Below are 18,227 nucleotides of genomic sequence, written 5' to 3'. Positions count from 1 at the left end.
TAGGTGTTGATTTACTGATTTACTTCCACAAACAATCAACATTATCACCTCAAATAAACTTTTATCTGATGCACAGTGACGTTGGAACAGAAACAAGGGCAGGAGTTCGTTCTCTCATGGAAATCTGTGTTAGAATCAGATAACTAGTTAATTAATGACTGGATACCTGAGGGATGTGCCTGTAGACTGCTGCTCCTGATTCAAGAATGTGAGCGGGTCTTAAACGCTGCATATCTGCAGCTCCTCAGCATTCAGCACCCGGGAGACGACAGTAAATGTGGTTTACCCCCCCTCCTCCTCCCTGATTGGTTTTGCAGCCATCGAACACGTTTCCTGCTCGTCCCACGTGGCTTTTATTCCTGGCTGTTGGCGCTTCGCTGTGAAATGTCAACGGTCTTCACATATTTCCTCCTGCCGGCCCCCCCACCCCGACTCTCCGTCTGAAACCTTCCTACCCCCCGTTCTGACCCCACCTTCATTCCAGCCCAGTGGAAACACGGCTGTCAGGGAGACGCCGCCTCGGCACGAGGCAGGAGGAGGCAGATGTGCTTCTGTTTTAATGCTCGGAACCAGATCAGATCCTCTGAGAGCTACGGCTGCTGCTGGTTCTGGCACTAGTGGTTCTGGTACAGGTGCTGGTTCTGTTACTGGGGCTGTAAATATGGAGGGTCATTTTTAGTTTTGCCCCGTTTTTGTTTTCTTGTTTGCAAAAGTGGACGGAGAGTTCAGACAGGGAGATGCAACATTGGGCCCTTTCCAGGGTCCTTTCCAGGCCCGGTCCAGGTTCTGTCCAGACTCTGTCCATTTCCCTTCCAGGGGCCGGATTCACCAATATGTTCTTAAGAACGATCTTAAGAAATGTCTTAAGATCTAAAATTAACAAGTTCTTAAGTGCAATTCCTCAATATTTTCTTAAGAACCGTCTTAAGAACTGTCATTTCTTACGAATTTCTTATTTTTCCTACTTAAGAACTTCTTAAAATATGGCTGTATCCAAAATGGCATACTAAGTACTACATGCTACATACTGCAAAGTATGTACTGTATACTGCATACTAAACGATTCAGTACGTCTGTACATCAGAGCCGTCACAATTTTAATAAATGTATTAAAATGAACATATCAGTTTATTGGATTTCATTTTATTTTATTAAGCTACATATGTTTGGGTTTTTATTTGATGCACTTCTACGTACTTGGTATACAAAATTATATATATTATTCATTTCATTCAGGCTTACCTTTTCACAGAAGAAATTTTAAGACGGGTCAAGGTTGTCTTAAAGTTAAGAAAAAAGTCAAGAACAAATTTGAGAACTTTTATTTCAAGAATACCATTTATTCTTAAGTTTTTTCTTAAGAAGAAACTTGAGAAGAAAGTTGAGAAAATACTTAAGAACCTTTTTGGAGAATATGACTTTTTTTTCTTCTTAAGACTGAACTTAAGAAAAAAATGACACTTAAGAAGATTTTTTTTCTTAAGAATGTTTTGTGAATCCGGCCCCAGGCTCTTTCCAAACCCGGTCCAGGCTGTGCAGACTGACAGAACGGTGTAACAGTAGCACCTGACTGGTTTCACGTTACACTCTCTCACTTTCTCCTGCCCCCCCTCCCTGATTGGTACCAGTGTTGGTTCTCACACCACCAACACCTGGAAGGTCCCAGCCGTGACCCGGTTCTGTGTCTCAGGGCGATCCCCGTCGGAGCGGGGGTACCGATACGTGTCTTTGCAGCCGCTGCTGCGTGTCGCTGGTAGTTAACAGATCATCAGCATCATGTGACACCGGGACACCGGACCTCAGAACCCGAGCCGGTCCGCAGGAGGGCCCGCGGGTCGGCCATAGGTGGATCAGGTCCCGGTTCAATGCTGATATACTGTCCATTCAATGCAGAGGCCCGGACCCCCCGGAGCCGCTCTGGCGGGCCGTTTCCAGGGTCTCCGGTTACCGTGGCGATGAAGGCCTGTCAATCACCTCCTACCTTGCTGATTCATGGACCAGATTCACGTATCTGGACGATGATACTTCTAGTTTTTATTACACCAGATAGAGCCATAAGATGCTTTTTATTATTCATTACCTCGGAAACCCTTCTGCACTTTTGTAGGTTGGTTTTGGGCTCTGGATCAAGATCAGAATCAGAAGGAAGTTTATTACCAAGTAGTTTTTTTTTAACACAAAGAATTTGTGGTGATTTGGTGCAATACAAAAGAACAAATAATATTACTATATTTTCGCGGCCATTAGGCGCATATAAATGTCTTCTTTTTTTTTCAAAATGTGTGGCGCGCCCAATGACGCAGTGCGCCGAATGTGTGTTGTCGGGGGCCGAGGTACGGAAAGTGACTCTGATAGCGAAGAAAGTGGAACTGTTGTCAGGACTTGTCAGCCCGTCGGGCTGACAAGTCCTGACAACAGTTGCATATTTGATTTAGCGCAGCTGTTTAATTCAGAAACGGAGGATGAGGACTTCGATGGGTTTGATTAATGACGCTTGTTTTAATTTTTAATTATTCATTGGTGATTTAAAAAATGTTTGTGCTTTATTTAAGTCTTTATTACAAAGTACTATCAAACTCAGTTTTGCTCCTGCTCTATTTTTAAATATGCACACTTGTATGCTTGTGTGTGTGGGTTGTTGTAAGGCGGCGCGCCATATGTGTGTGTAGACGGCGCCTTTCCACACGGTGCGCCATATGGTCATGAAAATACGGTAAGTGAGATATAAAATATAAAGTAAAAAGAAAAAATTTACAACATGTTGGTTTTAAAGTGCCAGAGTAAGGAGTGCAGAGGTGACCCAGGATGTGTGTTAATGTGACGCATAAGGTCAGAAGTGGAATGGTGGAATAGATGGTCAAAAATAAATGCAGGTATCTTCTTAGTCAAGGGTCCTTATCATTCTGTTAGATTATATCAACTCAATGATGTTTTGTTTCCCCCCTTCACTCCTCGGTTGGAATAACAAACATTTTCTGATCATCGATTCTCATACTTCCTGATTTAACTCAGAGGTCCTTCTCTATTCTTCTTTCTGCACATGCAAGCTCTGAAAATGCAAAACAAATGTGGATGAAAACAAACATAACAGAGGCACATGTGGAGCATGTGGTCCAAATATCTCTCAGCTGCAGCTTCCTGTCACTACCTCGTCATGTCCACATAGACTTGGAGTCAAGATAAACCGAGACCAAGACCAGAGAGTATCAGGACAATGACTAGTTCACCTCAAGACCAAAAACAAACTAATTATTTCCTGATCCTGCGTGAGTTGTAGAACATCAGCTCCATCCTGGTTCAGCTAGTTTCCATATGAGCTTGTATTCAACTGCAGCTCAATAACACAGAGAAGTGGATGATGATGTTGAACTCACTATAAATGTTTTCATCCATCAGCTGAGATCAGATATGTGTGGAGACTGCACTACCGCTATTTCTACACTATTGGAGGATTGACTCCAGTGCTTTTAAGGATTGACACGACTATTAACTAGTCTCAAAGTATCTAACAGAATAACCAGCTCCAACAACCCCCTCCACCTAAGAAAAGTCTAATGAAGTAAATGTTTCTGATTTAAATTGGACTGAATTTGGAGATGAAACCTGAATTTTAAATATCAAAGATACAATTATCAACTTGAAATTATTATTTACCATTATAGTAATCAGATTACACCGTATATCAGCATCACTGAAATGGACATGATGCTTAATCAATCACAAGGATATGCAAATATTATTCATATATTTATTCAAACAAGGCTGTTGCACACAAAACTGTAATTAAATACAGACACATGCAGATGCACCAAAACAAGAAATCAGATGCAAAATACAAATAGTTTACAAAACTGTACATTAACAAGAGGAAGAACTGCTGATCACCAGATTCTGTCACCTTGGTGTGCAATGGCATCTCAATTATCCGAGACCGAGACAAGACCACAAAAAAGTGGTCTCTAGACCTACAAGTCTATGTCCACACGTCTCATCCTGGGGGTTTCTGGACACTGTGATGGTGTTTTACATCTTTTTGTTGCCTGTTTGCTGGATTCAAGTGTGATTCAGGTGTGTTTGGTTTAGTTCTGGTCCTGAGCTGCTCATGATGAGTTTCCTGGACAGTTTAACCGTCAAAAATGCCCTTCAAAATAAAATGCCCCTTTTTTAATGTAAAATGTTGGATATTTTCCTACTTTTTTTGTTTTTAAATCGAAAACAGCTGCAGTACTCAAACTGCAAAAGTGTGACGCTGGAACAGTTCAGGTGCTGAAAATAGTTTAAACAAAAGGCTGTTGGACATTTCAGTCCAAGAATGCCACAACATTCCTCCCCCAGAGCTCCTGGACTCCTCATCTTCCAGACGGATGTGGAAGGAGGAGAGGATGCTACACGCCGGTGAACCTTTGACGCAGCTTTATAGTGGTTGTAGCTGTGCAGAATAGGGCCTTCTCAGGGTGGCCGCTGGTCCTAAAAATTACTAAAATAAAGCCTTTAAATGTCTTAATTTGTCTTAAATCTCAATCCAAGGGTCTTAATTTTTGAATGTTAATTTTAGAGGGAATTTATCCGGTCATCATTATAAAGTTTTCTTCCACATTGAAAAGAAACCGTTTATTTAATCGTTTTGTGGAGGAATAAACCTGTTTACCAGTTGTTAGACGCCTCAGTCAGGGTTGCCAGGTTGGGCAAGTTTCAGCCTGATTGGGCTGAAAAATACAGGACTGGGCGGGTTGATAGAATTTGGGCTGCTTTTCCTGGTTTTACTAAATATTTAGTAGAAATTATTAGTAAAAGTTTCCATTATGGCAGAGAAAAGTAGAAACTTAAACAAGAAACTCACTGATTTTATTTGCTTGAATCTACTCAATTTAATTGTAGTCTTTGTTTGGAGCCTGAACTTTTTTTGGGCGATTTAGTGGTGTTGTGAACCTTGAATGTATTATGCATTTAATAATTTATGGTTTTAACATACAGAATATATAATTCGGGCTGGTTTTTCATTATTTCCGCGGCTTTCGGGCTGGAACCTGTCAGTCAGATCTGGCAACCTCGACCTCAGCACTGGATTTCTTACTGACTTGTCTTTTTGGTCTTGAATTTCGTTTGAAAATGGTATTTAAAAAATCTTAAATTTACCTCAGTCAAACCTGTAGGCAAACAATAAACTGTTTAACTGCCGTAAAGACGACTCGCTGGAAGGAATCAAGTCCTCAGATCTGTGTGTAAACAGGACTCAGGCTTCCCTTCCTCCTCCTCTCAGAGAAAGATGCATGTTTTCAGCTCTGCTGCTCCCGGGAGAGGGTTTAAAGAGAAGAGCAGATCGGCTGGTTCGGTCCACCTACAGAGGTTCGAGTCCTCGTGCAGCGCCTGGCCCCCGACCCTTCGTTCTGCATCGTTCTCGGCCCCCACTTCCTGTCCCAGTCCTCCCAAAACAGAAAACTGGAGCCAAAAGCAGCGCAGCCCGAGCTCAGGACTCCAAACCTCCGTAACTAAATCTTGTGGCATGGTTTAATTGATAAGCTAAGCTGGGATTTTACGAGTGGTTCTGAGAACTGGAGGGCGTGAGCATAATCACAGCTCACTCTGAAGGATTTAAAACACCGCTGTCGTCGCTGGTGAACGTTGGTGTCGGCTGCAGACTCCTTTTTCCGCTTTCTGTCGCAACATAAACAAGTGTTTGATGTGTAAAAATGGCCATTTCCTGTTTGTCCGCTGCACCCTCCCCGACACAATGGTTGAGCCGAGTCGTAGGGGAACGACTGGACTCGGCCCTTATTTTCAGAGCCACAGCATTTCTGGTGAAGGAATTCAGTTTCAGCCTCCTCCTCATCTTCATCAGCGTCTCTGGATTTGAAAAAAAAAACTTCCTGTTACATGTTAGAGCAAAAAAGTCAGTTTTCCTCCACATCTCTCTGAATCTTGACTCCGTTGCCGTGGAAACTCACAGTCCAGCTGGCAGACGCTTTGCAGTCCTGCACGATTTTAAAACGTGGTTTGCGCTTTTCTGGGATTGTTTCTTCTTCTTGATTATTTCACAGATCTGGAGTTTATGCTTTTGAGAAGGTTTATTTTAGGAAGCGTGCATCTTTCTACAGATAAGAAGCTTCATAACAAAGACGCATAACTCTATAAACCTTCCTGGTCTAAATTCTTTAGAAAACATAGTTTTGAACTATGATGGAACAGCTGGACTAATCTCAAAATTCTATCAGAATATTCATAGCTTTTATCAAAAGAATCCTGAGAGGATAAAAGATTAGTATTGTGTTCAGACCTTACTGAAGAGTGGCAGGATATATGTCACCGGTGCCAAGTACAAACAATAAACACAAGGTTCAAACTCCTACAATATATATGGGTGATGAGAACATATCTCACACCAGAGTTACTACTGTACACCGTATTTACCCTAAATTACCAGATAATTGTGTCAAGTGTGGTATACAGAAAGGTAGCTTGTTTCACTGCCTCATTCAAGAATTTTGGAAAGAGATTATTACAATTATATATCTGTTCATCAAAAAGCAACTTCCTCTCTGTCCCAAGTTTTCTATTTTTGGTTGTTTCCCTGCAAGCTGTACTTTACACGATAGCAGGAAGAAGATGGTGGTATTTTGTCTTCGGTGTTGTGCATGAACGAGTTCAAATGAACACGTTAATTTCTCTGAGAACGTTGAACTGAACGCAACATATTTGCAAATAAAGAACTTGAATGTGAACTTGTTCATTCTGCAGATCATGAACTGGAATTTGAACTGTTCAGATTATGTGAGTTTCAGCTTCACTGTTTAGGTCCAATTATTACGGAATACATTTCATCAGCGGGCGGCACATTTAAAATACTCGACCAGGCGACGATTTAACACTACATTACCCACAATGCAGTGCACACTAGCATAGCAACGGGCACCAGCTCCATGGCAACGGTGGTCCGAGCCCGGTGCAGTCTTTACATGACCAGTGAAGAGAGAGACGTCAGATGATGCACCTTCAGGGGGTTGATTTCCCAGCAACAGGGAGACAAACTGATAATGGACTACTTGTTGGAGATTTACAGCCTCTGAGTAAAGTTGAAAAGCCACTAGGACAATACATGATTAGATAGGATTAGGATAGGGTGGCTTTTCATTTGTACTTCTCACCTAAAAATATTGAAATGAACTGAATTTGAACTAGTTCAAAATTAAAATGGTGAACTATGAACGTAAACTATTCATTTTTAAGCTGTGAACTGAACTTTGAATGAATGAGAAGTAGGAACTTGCACAACACTGTTTATCTTCTAGAAATTAAAGATAGAAGATAAAATTGCACTGTCATGGAAATCTGTTCACAGAAACAAGAAGCCAGAGTTGGGTTGAGGGTTTACTGCAATGTCTTGCTATGGAAACTTACATATGTTGTTAAAGGGAAATGTAACGCATTTGAGAAGATTTGGGGCTCTTTTATGCAATTTCTGGAGGGGGAGGATTTTATTGCAGCTTTGTAGTCTGCTGTATTATATATTTGTTATTCTTTTTATATATGCAGCTTCTTGTTTATTTCTAATAAGGTTACTGATCACATTTTGGATGGTGGGAGCGTTCTAGAAGTACACAATGTGTTTCCAGCTGTGTACATGTTGGTCACTCATTAGTGTTATCCTTTTCTTTTCCCTAAACGCCATGATGAGAATCAGTCAGTTACCACAACAGTAAAATATATAACTTTTGGAATATGTTCAAGTTTTTTTTTTCTCTGAATCAAAAAAAAATACGACTATCTATGTTTGACGACAGCTATTTTGTGTTATTTTATAAATTTATTGTAGTGTTTTTTTTTTTTTGTTTTTTTTTGTTTTTAAATACTTTTATCCCCGATGTTTTTCCCATTTTCATCATCCAGTGCTCCTACCTAAGTGACAGTCCTGGGCATTGCCATCCTCTACCAACCCAGGGAGGGCCCTGCACTGAGCTCTGGTCTCCTTCTGTAGTTTTGTTTTTTTTAAAATTACGTTTAGTGGAAAGTGTTGTTTTTTTTTTTTTTTTTTTAAGTTGCATAATTTTTTTAAATTTTTTTTAATTATTACATTAAATTTGATTTCTTAGGAAAAAGGGACAAATAAAATAAGCTTAGTCTTCTGTCTGTTCCCTTTCATTCAAGGAAAGAAATTTGTTGTAATTATATTGAACTGTTTTGTTTTTCTTTTAATGAATGAAATAAAGAAAGAAAAAAGAAAATGCCTATTTTGTTTGTATTAATGTGCCTTGTTTTGTGTCTTTATACTGTAATTGAAAAAGTCAATAAAAATATTTGTCAAAAAAAGCGTGCATCTTTCTCGGGTGGGTTGCACAGATACTACGTTACATCCTCGGCTCATCCGACTGAAGCCTTGCAACAATTCAAGGACATACCTTATTGTTGAAGGATGTCACTACGCCCACTTCCCAGCTCCCCCCTCTCTGTTTCGATGCTGCTTCTCTGCAGCACAGCACAGCACTTCCTGTTATGTCCTCACCGAAGCCCCCCCACCTCAGTTATCACTCACACAGATAGGTTTCCGTCTAACGCACCGTGTGCATGTCGTCTCCAGGCGAGTGCGTCCTCCAGAGGGTTGTCATGGTGAGGAAGAAGCTGACCGCCAGAGAGGGACGGGGCTGGCTCTCCGGGACGCTCTTCTGCACCCACTTCCGGGTGGCCTTCGTGCCTCAGGACAGCCCCAAAGTCGACGTGAGGACTCTAACTCGGCCAGATATACAAACATAAGGAGGGTGTTTGTATTTATAATGTATAACATTAGTTTGTGTGTGATTCCCTCCCAATGCAGGACAATGCCGACCCGGTTCTCCTGGGAGATCACGACGTGGCTCTGGCTTCCATAGAGAAGGTGGTTGTTGGTAAGTTGAGCTTTATGTCCAGTATTAATCTCCCATCTGGAACATTGTGTTGGAATCGGAGGTCCTACTCTGAAATGGATCATCCTCCCTAACAGACCTGGAGGGATCGGTATCCCCTCTGCTCCTCTCCCCCTTGGCGTTCCTCAAGGTTCTATTCTGGGGCCTAGACTCTTTTCCCTGTACATGCTCCCCCTGGGATCCATTCTTAGAAAATATAACATCTCTTTTCACTGCTACGCAAATTTACATGCCATAAAAACATAATGGAGAAACAAATACATGCAGTTGTAAAATCTAGTTTCTTCCAGTTGAGGCTTTTGTCCGAGGTTAAACCCTTTTTATCTTTCAAAAACGTTATAAAACTAAAACTCATTTTTACTCACTAGCTGTTAATTGATTGTTGTATTTGATTTATGTGTTTTACATTGTTTTGTTTTTATTTTCCTTTCGCTTGTCCAGCACTTTGGTCAGCTGTTGTTGTTTTTAAAGTGCTTTATAAATAAACTTGAAACTTGAACCGTCAGATGGATAAGTGGGTTATCTGCTGGTGCTGTTTAGTGGAGGAGGTTCTGCTGTGGTTCAGTTGGAGAGACGAGCTGAATGGACCCTCCTGTATTGATGTGATCAGAGTCTGTAGAGTCCCAGACCTCCTCGGTTCTGCCACGGGGCCTGAAACACCTCCCCAGGGGGGCGTGCCGTCATCTTCACCGGGTGCCAGAACAACCTGACCTGTGTCTCAACTCCATGTGGAGGAGCAGCGACTTTACTCCGAGTTGTTCCCCCCAAAATAAACCTGAGCAGAATATCTGCATCCAGCAATATGGGAACTGATGATTAACCTACATCAACATCATTTTCTACTTTTAAACCTCTGACGAGACTCAGAAATGTCCTAGATGGGTCCCTGCAGTCTAACCAGGGTAATTTTATGGCGCTTTTCCACTAGTACCTACTTGGCTCGGCTTGCCTCGCCTCGGTTTGCCGCTTTCCCACTAGGGGTTTAACGTGCCGAGAAGATATTTTTTCTGTAACTATTCTGCCGAGGTTCTAAGCGGCTGAGTCGGCTGTATCTGACGTCATCACACTACAGGCCACCGATTGGTCGGGGGATTGGAGTCAGACATCTGATTCAGGATGTGACATCAGCGCAAGAGCCACTCTGACAGCGGCTTCTTGTTCATTTTATCCGACCAGCAATGGCAGCAAAAGTCTGTTTGGTGATCCAACTCTGAGGTGCAGATGTTCATAAACCTGGTGGCTGAGGAGAGAATTAAAAAGGGATCTAGATGGGCGATAAGGAACGACCAGATCTACCAGGAGCTCTGTCTCTTCATAGCTGCTCGCGGCTCCCAGCTGACTTTTCAGCAGCAGAGACAAACTAAAAAAATTAAAAAGCGTCGCCGCTTGAAGCTTCTCTCACTCTCACTTTTTAACTTGATATTGAGCTCAATCCATAGACCCAGCAGCACATATATCATTCAATTTATTTATGTTTTAACAGGGACTGTACATATTGATGAACACAAGTGTAAACATGCATGGTTATAGCCATAGGCTAATTTCCACCATTCGTCCCTGCGGCAAATCAATGCCAGACATAAAATCGGACACCAGCAAACAAGGAAGACAAGATATATATATATATATATATATATATATATATATATATATATATATATATATATATATATATATATATATGACACGACTGAGCTAGATAAAATCAATAAGAAATAAAAACATGTTACAATTGATACCAGTAATTAAGCGACCGTCGTGTTTAAAGTGCTAAGTGCTTAAGTGCAAGAGATTTAAAGTGTTAATGCAGATTACACATCATCCCATTATTTCTTTAAAGTGCTCCAATGCTCAGATTTGTAAAATGCTAATGCATATTGCACATTGCTTTCTTGCATTTTAATTGCTTTTAGTGCTCAGAGTTGTAAAGTGCTGATGCATATTGCGTTTGCCCTATTCCACTTTTCTGGCACACACAAACGTATGGACCATTGTACATATACATACATACTGAAGGTATATAATGAAATGACGGGTCACGACAGAGAGAGAGACAATTACATGTTCACACCTTTGGTTTTCCTTCAGCCATATTTTAAGTTTTGCTTTAAACGAGGGTAAAGTAGAGCTGTCTCTGATAGTGGTAGGAAGGCTATTCCAATAGCCCCCCCCCCCCCCCCCCCCAAAGTTGGACAGAACATTCCTGCTGAATGCAGTCGCCTGTAGGGAAACTCAACATCTCCTCTGTCGCAGGCCCTGGTTTTCATGCCTTTGACGGACCTTTTTTTTAATGAATTCCCTCAGAGGTGGCGGAGCTAGACCACGTAGGCAGCTTCTTTGGATGAAACAAGCGAATTTGAAAACTCTTAACTATAAAAACTTAAAAAATCATACTTTTTGAGGATATGACGGATGTGATAGGAGTATGTTTTTTTGTTTTTTTGTCTTTAAGGCTTTTTTGTAGAGTGACTATCGGTTTAAGTGCTGTGGAACATGCCAATGCCCAGCTTGTAAAACAGTAATTTATATGAGAAAGAACCATACAGTGTAAAAACATGAGAGCTGCAGTAGTGGACAGTGAATTCCTTATTTGTCTGAAATTAGCTATTTGGCTGACTTTGTCACCTTTTTTTGTGTGTTTCTTAAATGAAAGAGTTGAGTCAAGAACATCATCTCCTCCAGGTTCTACATCTTTAGTGTTGTTGTCTTCTTTGTTTAGATCACACAATCAAATATGTTGGTCGCAGCCACATCTTTAGAAGATCACAGGAGTCCTGCAGTTCACACTGGTCAGACTGCAAGCAAAAGTTGCCCAAATCTTACTTTTTTGGGGGATTCAAGTGACCAGGTCAGACATCAGGAGTAGTGTGAACACTCAAATCTGGGCCACTTCCGTATGTGGTCCTGAATCCCACCCAGGTCTGATGTTCTTCAATGTGGCCGCAGTGTGAACAACCAAGGTGGATTTAATGCAACTTTTACGTCAACCTATGTTGACAGTTGTCACGGTTTTTGAAAAACTGTTTACTTATTGTTCTTCTTCTGCGCAGTTCTAAACCGCAAAACAGTTCACACTGGAATCTGATATAGGCCTCATTTTAAAAGTTAATGTGAACAGCCAAACAGAAAAATCAGATCTGAGGAAAATATCCGGTTTGAGTGTTAAAACTTGCATGTCATAACTCCTGGAAGAGCCTTTTTCTTTCTTCTCTTCAGCGTTTTCATCCTCATCAAAGTGGCCTGGGGGGCGTCTCAGTCGCCCTGTTGACTTGTGGTACAATGAGCCAGTGTTTCACAACGTCTCGGCCCCACAAAGGCCGTCTGTGACGACTTACGGGGTTCTGTTGCTTCATCCTGCTCTGGTAACCGTGAGAGGCACGAACGAGTCTTTCTTCCTCTGACTCTGACTGGCTCCTTCTGCCACGTCTCGGGCTTCTCTGGGCGGCCCGAGTCCTTAAAAAGTCTTAAATCCCATTTTCCTTGATTTGTCTTAAATCTCAATCCAAGGGTCTTAATTTTTGAATCTTAATTTTAGAGGGAATTTATCCGATCATCATTAAAAAGTTTTCTTACACTTTGAACACACACTTTTTTAATCGTTTTGAGGAGAAATAAACCTGTTTACTGGTTGTTAGACGCCTCAGTCAAGGTTGCCAGGTTGAGCGGGTTTCAGCCCAATTGGGCTGAAAAATACCGAACGGGTTGATATAATTTGTGCTGCTTTTTCTTGGTTTTTACAAAATATTTAGGAGAAAGTATTAACAAAAAGGTTTCCATTTATGGCAGAGAAAAGTAGAAACGTACACAATAAACTCACTGATATTTGATCTGCTTTAATCTATTCAATTTAATTGTAGTCTTTGTTTAGAGCCTGAACTTTTTTTATGGCTATTTAGTGGGGTTGTGAAGCTTGAAATGTATTACGCATTTAATAATTGACGATTTTAGAGAATGTTTGATTCGGGCTGGTTTTTCAGTATTTAGGTGGGTTTTGCATCACGTTTGTGCTGGAACCTGTCAGCCAGATCTGGCAACCTCGACCTCAGCTCTGGATTTCTTAGTGACTTGTCTTTTTGGTCTTAAATTTAGTTTGAAAATGGTATTAAAAAGTCTTAAATTTAACTTGGTCAAATCTGTAGACACCCTGCTTCTGGACCTATGGTTGTTATAAGATCTAAACTTTAAATTTGCTCGGAACCAGAAGGTCATCAACCCAGAAGTGAGACGTTTCAGCTCCTCAGGGTTTACAGGTTGTAGTAGGCAGGAATATTGTAGTAGAGCCATACGGCCTCTGACCCGGGTGTGTGCCCCTCTGTGTGTGTTCCAGTGGGCCCCAACAGAACCAAGCTGGTGACCCCCAACTCCTCGCTGAAGTTCACCCCCGAGGAGCTGGTGCTGTACTGCAGGGACATGAGGGTGATCTGCTTCCTGTTCGACCGCCTCACCCCGGACGCCCAGGTCCTCGAGGTGCGTCTTATCTCAGAGACTCAGTCAGGACGGTTACGTGCACTCACACAAATTCAGATTATTGATTATTAATCCGACCAATATTAAAGTTTTGGGGGGGGGGTAAGTTTTATTTTTTCCTTTTTCACAAATAACGGAACCTTTCCCCCTACACCAGGGGTCGGCAACCCGCGGCTCTAGAGCCGCATGCGGCTCTTTAGCGCCGCCCTAGTGGCTCCTTGGAGCTTTTTCAAAAATGTTTGACCTTTTTTTTTTCTTTTTTCCTTTTTTTCTCTTTTCTCTTTTTTTTTCCTTTTTTCCTCTTCTTTTTTTCTTCTTTTATTTCCTTTTTTATTTTTTTTCTCTTTTTTTCTTCCTTTTTCTTTTCCTTTTTAATCTCCAAATTTCGACTTTTTTCTCGAAATTTCGACTTTTTTCTCAAGATTGTACTTCAACATTAATCTTGACATTTCAACTTTTTTCTCGAAATTTTGACTTTTTTCTCAACATTTTGACTTTTTTCACGAAATTTTTACTATTTCCTCGACATTTCGACTTTTTTCTCAATATTGTACTTCCACATTAATCTTGACATTTCGACTTTTTTCTCGACATTTTGACTTTTTTCTCGACATTTCAACTTTTTTCTCGAAGTGCATAATGAAAATAAAATCTCCCCCTAGTTATAACTAATATAGAAACATGCAGCATGTGTTTCCTTCATTCTAAGGCTGATACAAGACTTTTCATTTTTTGCGGCTCCAGACATATTTGTTTTTTGTGTTTTTGGTCCAATATGGCTCTTTCAACATTTTGGGTTGCCGACCCCTGCCCTACACACATACAATCAAGCAGTGCATATTAGGCTGACATTAATACAGAATGCAAGATTATTAGAAGACAATTCCCCTTCTTTTACAACAACCCATTTCCATCAGTATCCAAATACGACACAACTAGTGTTGTTTCTGGCAGCTTGTTTCAATTTTAGTTTTAGTCTAGTCTTTGGGTCGAGCTATCATTTTAGTTTTTATTAGTTTTAGTCACCTTCATTCTCCTTTTAGTCGTGTCAAGTTTCAGTCAACTAAAAGTCTGAGTATTTTAGTCAGAATTGTCCATTTTAGTCTAGTTTTTAGTCAAAGATTGTATTTAGCCAAACCCATTTTACAATTCATCAAGGTTATCTTATTTTTATATTATTGTTACCTTATAGACTCAAGAATACATTCATTCCAGATGCAGAAGACGCTCTAATTTGAGTTTACAACATATTTAGCCTGATTTAGATGTGCATGGAACCACACGGAGTTCTGCATCTCTGATTCGACTACGGATGACGAGCTTTTCTCCAGCACTGCAGCAGGAATCCTCTGCACTCGCTTTATTGCCTTCTTCCGAGCATTTTCCAAATTCCTACCTGAGATTGACGTGCTGGGGTTGGATGATGTCTTCCAGTGTGTGTGTGTTGTGCATCAGATTCGAGGTCTCCGGTTACTTTGATCTGAGCCGGCGACCACTGAGCCGGCGGCGCGGAGCCTCCGGTTGAAAGCTGATGACCTTTGTCATGTGGATGAGACTGTGGTTTCCCTCCTCAGATAACGTACACCATCGCCAAGACCTACCAGCCTCTCAGGCCCGGATCGGTGTTATCTTTCCAGAACGCTGCCCTCGGGAGTGTAGGTGAGTGGCTGCGAGCTCCTGGCACCGGAGACAGAGCTCAGTCTGTCACCTCAGAGAGAGAGAGTGTGTGTGTGTGTGTGTGTGTGTGTGTGTGTGTGTGTGTGTGTGTGTGTGTGTGTGTGTGTGTGTGTGTGTGTGTGTGTGTGTGTGTGTGTGTGTGTGTGTGTGTGTGTGTGTGTGTATATGTGTGTATATATATATATATATACATACATACATACATACATACATACATACAGGACTGTCTCAGAAAATTTGAATATTGTGATAAAGTTCTTTATTTTCTGTAATGCAATTAAAAAAACAAAGATGTCATACATTCTGGATTCATTACAAATCAACTGAAATATTGCAAGCCTTTTATTATTTTAATATTGCTGATTATGGCTTACCGTTTAAAGGAGCATGAGGCAGGATTGAGGCAGGATTTATGAAAAAAAATCGTATACGTTTTAAGTTTTCTAGTAATAATGTCAGATGAAGCGTTCCAAACCCAAAACAATGAGCCCTCTAGTGTATCTCTCCATTGCCTTGAACAGGCTGTGTGCTGCAAAATGTGCTGCAATTCGGCCGCCGATTTCCCGCGCTGTCCTGCAGATGTGACGTCACATGACGCTGCATGCACTTTCTCCCCGTTCTCCCGTGCCGGCTTCGCTGTTGGTTGCAGTACCCCCGACGGCCGTCGTGGTGAAGGGTGGCGCTAGAGAGTCTCATTTCTTAAAAGGAGCCTCATGCTCCTTTAAGATTAAGATTCCCATGTATGTATGTATGTAATTGTGTGTGCGTATGTATACGTGTGTGTGTGTGTGTGTGTGTGTGTGTGTCTATATATATATATATATATATATATATATATATATATATATATATATATATATATATACATATACACCAATGCATCATGTTTGTTCCCTGTAGTTCCCTGCACAAATCAGAAAAGCACCTTAAATGTCTTATTACGTCTCCCGGCTTCGCTGAGACGGGTCTGAAAGTGTCGTCTCTGGTCCGTCACACAGTCCGGTGACAGAATGTACCAAAAAACCCTGATCTGAACTCGTCACAGTCCCGACTTCCCCTCTGCGTCATCAGCCACGTCTGAAGTAACATCTGAATGTGTCTTTAAAGTGGGTGAGAGTGTTAAATTAGAAACATAATGCTCGAAGCTGCTCCAGTTGGCAGGCTTAGAAACGTTCCCGTTTGTGGCGACACAATGAAAACGCTGGCGTGGAAATCCCAGCCATATGTTTGTACATCTGCCGGAGCTCTGAAACCGAGGCCTAGCGAAGGTTTGACGGGTTCCGACTGAAAAGAGGAAGACTAAGAGAGCAAGAATCTTTTCTTTAATAGATAAACCTTCATGAAGCAATGTACCCGACCCATGTATGGAAACATGAGCCTCCGTACTATAGTGGACTATTTTGAAGGCCAACCCGTCCGAGGACGTCTGTCAGCACCTGGATGAATAATGCAGCTCTGCCCCTGAGAAAACAAGCCATGAGATGACCCGCGGCTCAACTGGGCCTTTCAGGGGTCAGGTGTTCGGCCTGAGCCGGGACCAGGTTCTAACGGTGACCACAGTTTAGTAGGATCACCGTATCGTGACCTCCTGCTCCTCTTTGTTGTGTCTAAGCTCTAAAATATTTACTTTCCTGTGAAGATGTTGGCTTTAAAACAAATGCCTCCCCCAGTGTCAAGCACGGTGGTGGGGGTTTGGTCACTGGGGCTCGTTCTGTCACCGCAGGATCCGGGCGACTTGCATCCACTAAACCAGGGGTCGGCAACCCAAAATGTTGAAAGAGCCATATTGGACCAAAAACACAAAAAACGAATATGTCTGGAGCCGCAAAAAATGAAAGGTCTTGTATAAACCTTAGAATGAAGACAAATGGTGAAAGGAGAAATGTCGGAAAAAAAGTCCAAATGTGGAGATTAATGTTGAAGTACAATCTCGAGAAAAAAGTTCAAATGTTGAGAAAAAAGTCGAAATGTTGAGAAAAAAGTCGAAATGTCGAGAAAAAAGTCGAAATGTCGAGAAAAAAGCCGAAATGTCGAGAATAAAAAGGAAAGGAAAAAAGGAAGAAAAAAAGAGGAAAAAAAGGAAAGAAAGAAGAAAAAAGAAAAACACTAGAAAAGAAAGAAAAAAAGAGAAAATTAAGACAAAGAAAGAGAAAAAAGGAAGAAAAAAAGAAGAAAAAAGGGGAAAAAAAGAAGAAAAAAGAAAAAAAAAACAAGAAAAGAAAGAAAAAAAGAGAAAAAGGGGAAAAAAGGTGAAACATTTTTGAAGTTCTGCGGTGAGACCTTAGAAGAACTGTGCATCGATAAATCTTGAGAAACCTGAAATTACTGAGGAAACGTGCTTTTTGGGGCAGCCAAGATGATAGATGTTTGAGCTAGGGACGTCCCGATCAGGTTTTCCCAATCCAATAAACAGAAATCTGCAATATAATATACCACAAAATGGAAATCCTGTAAATAAGTGAATCATTTGTAGTAATATTAATTGGGCATTTCTTTACATTTGATTCTATGTAAGCGGTTTCCATAGTTTTTCATAGGGACGTCCCGATCAGGTGTTTTCTCCGAGTCATTTGATGTTGAGTATCTGCCGATACCGAGTCCCGATCCAATACTTTTGTAACACAGTAAAAAAACTTAACAAATGCAAAATAAACACATGCAGGTTGTCCCCTATTTTTATTTTATTCACCTTATTTCATCATTTATTACTTAAACAGAGCAGTTCTCTTTGAGGTAGCTTGAATAATTTATAATAGTGCAACTATTAACTAGTAAAAATATGGCAAATTTGAACATAAATTTGAATTGAATAAAACCAGCAGCTCAACTTAAAATACCCAGCAGGCATGTAAACAAATAAGCAAATACAAGTGCAACAGTGTCATAAAGTACGGCCGTAATGTGCTTTTCAGACTGTACTCTTACTTCTTACTGACCTTTTCTGGCTTAAAGAATAAAATGTTTGTGTTTGAAGTGAGCTACGATCTTCCTCATGGTAACAGGGTTTCCATCACGCTGCGGTGAGAAAGCCCTCGTGCTCGTGTCACATCTCAAAGAAACAACATCCCTGAAAGTCAGATGACCAAACAAACATCCCTCCGCCGGCTCGTACGAGGGGTCGATAACCCAAACAATACGTCACAGTGTCATCATGTACCATAACTTTTACTGAATTGATGGAAACCTTCC

At 41.1% G+C, this 18,227-nt stretch overlaps 1 protein-coding gene across 1 annotated transcript in view; it reads left to right on the top strand.

The window, feature by feature from the left end:
- Positions 1-18,227, top strand: part of mtmr11 (myotubularin related protein 11) — a 60,544-nt gene that overhangs the window by 21,806 nt on the left and 20,511 nt on the right. Inside the window, exons 3-6 of the mRNA XM_061717429.1 lie at positions 8,573-8,709; positions 8,807-8,876; positions 13,222-13,361; positions 14,936-15,020. Of these exons, the coding sequence (XP_061573413.1) occupies positions 8,573-8,709; positions 8,807-8,876; positions 13,222-13,361; positions 14,936-15,020 (432 nt within the window). The remainder of the gene's footprint in view (positions 1-8,572; positions 8,710-8,806; positions 8,877-13,221; positions 13,362-14,935; positions 15,021-18,227) is intronic.

Source organism: Cololabis saira, chromosome 3 (genome assembly GCF_033807715.1).
Source record: "Cololabis saira isolate AMF1-May2022 chromosome 3, fColSai1.1, whole genome shotgun sequence".
Lineage (NCBI taxonomy): Eukaryota > Metazoa > Chordata > Actinopteri > Beloniformes > Belonidae > Cololabis > Cololabis saira.
The sequence above is the reverse complement of the archived record's forward strand: the minus strand, read 5'-3'. Positions and strand labels throughout refer to the sequence as shown.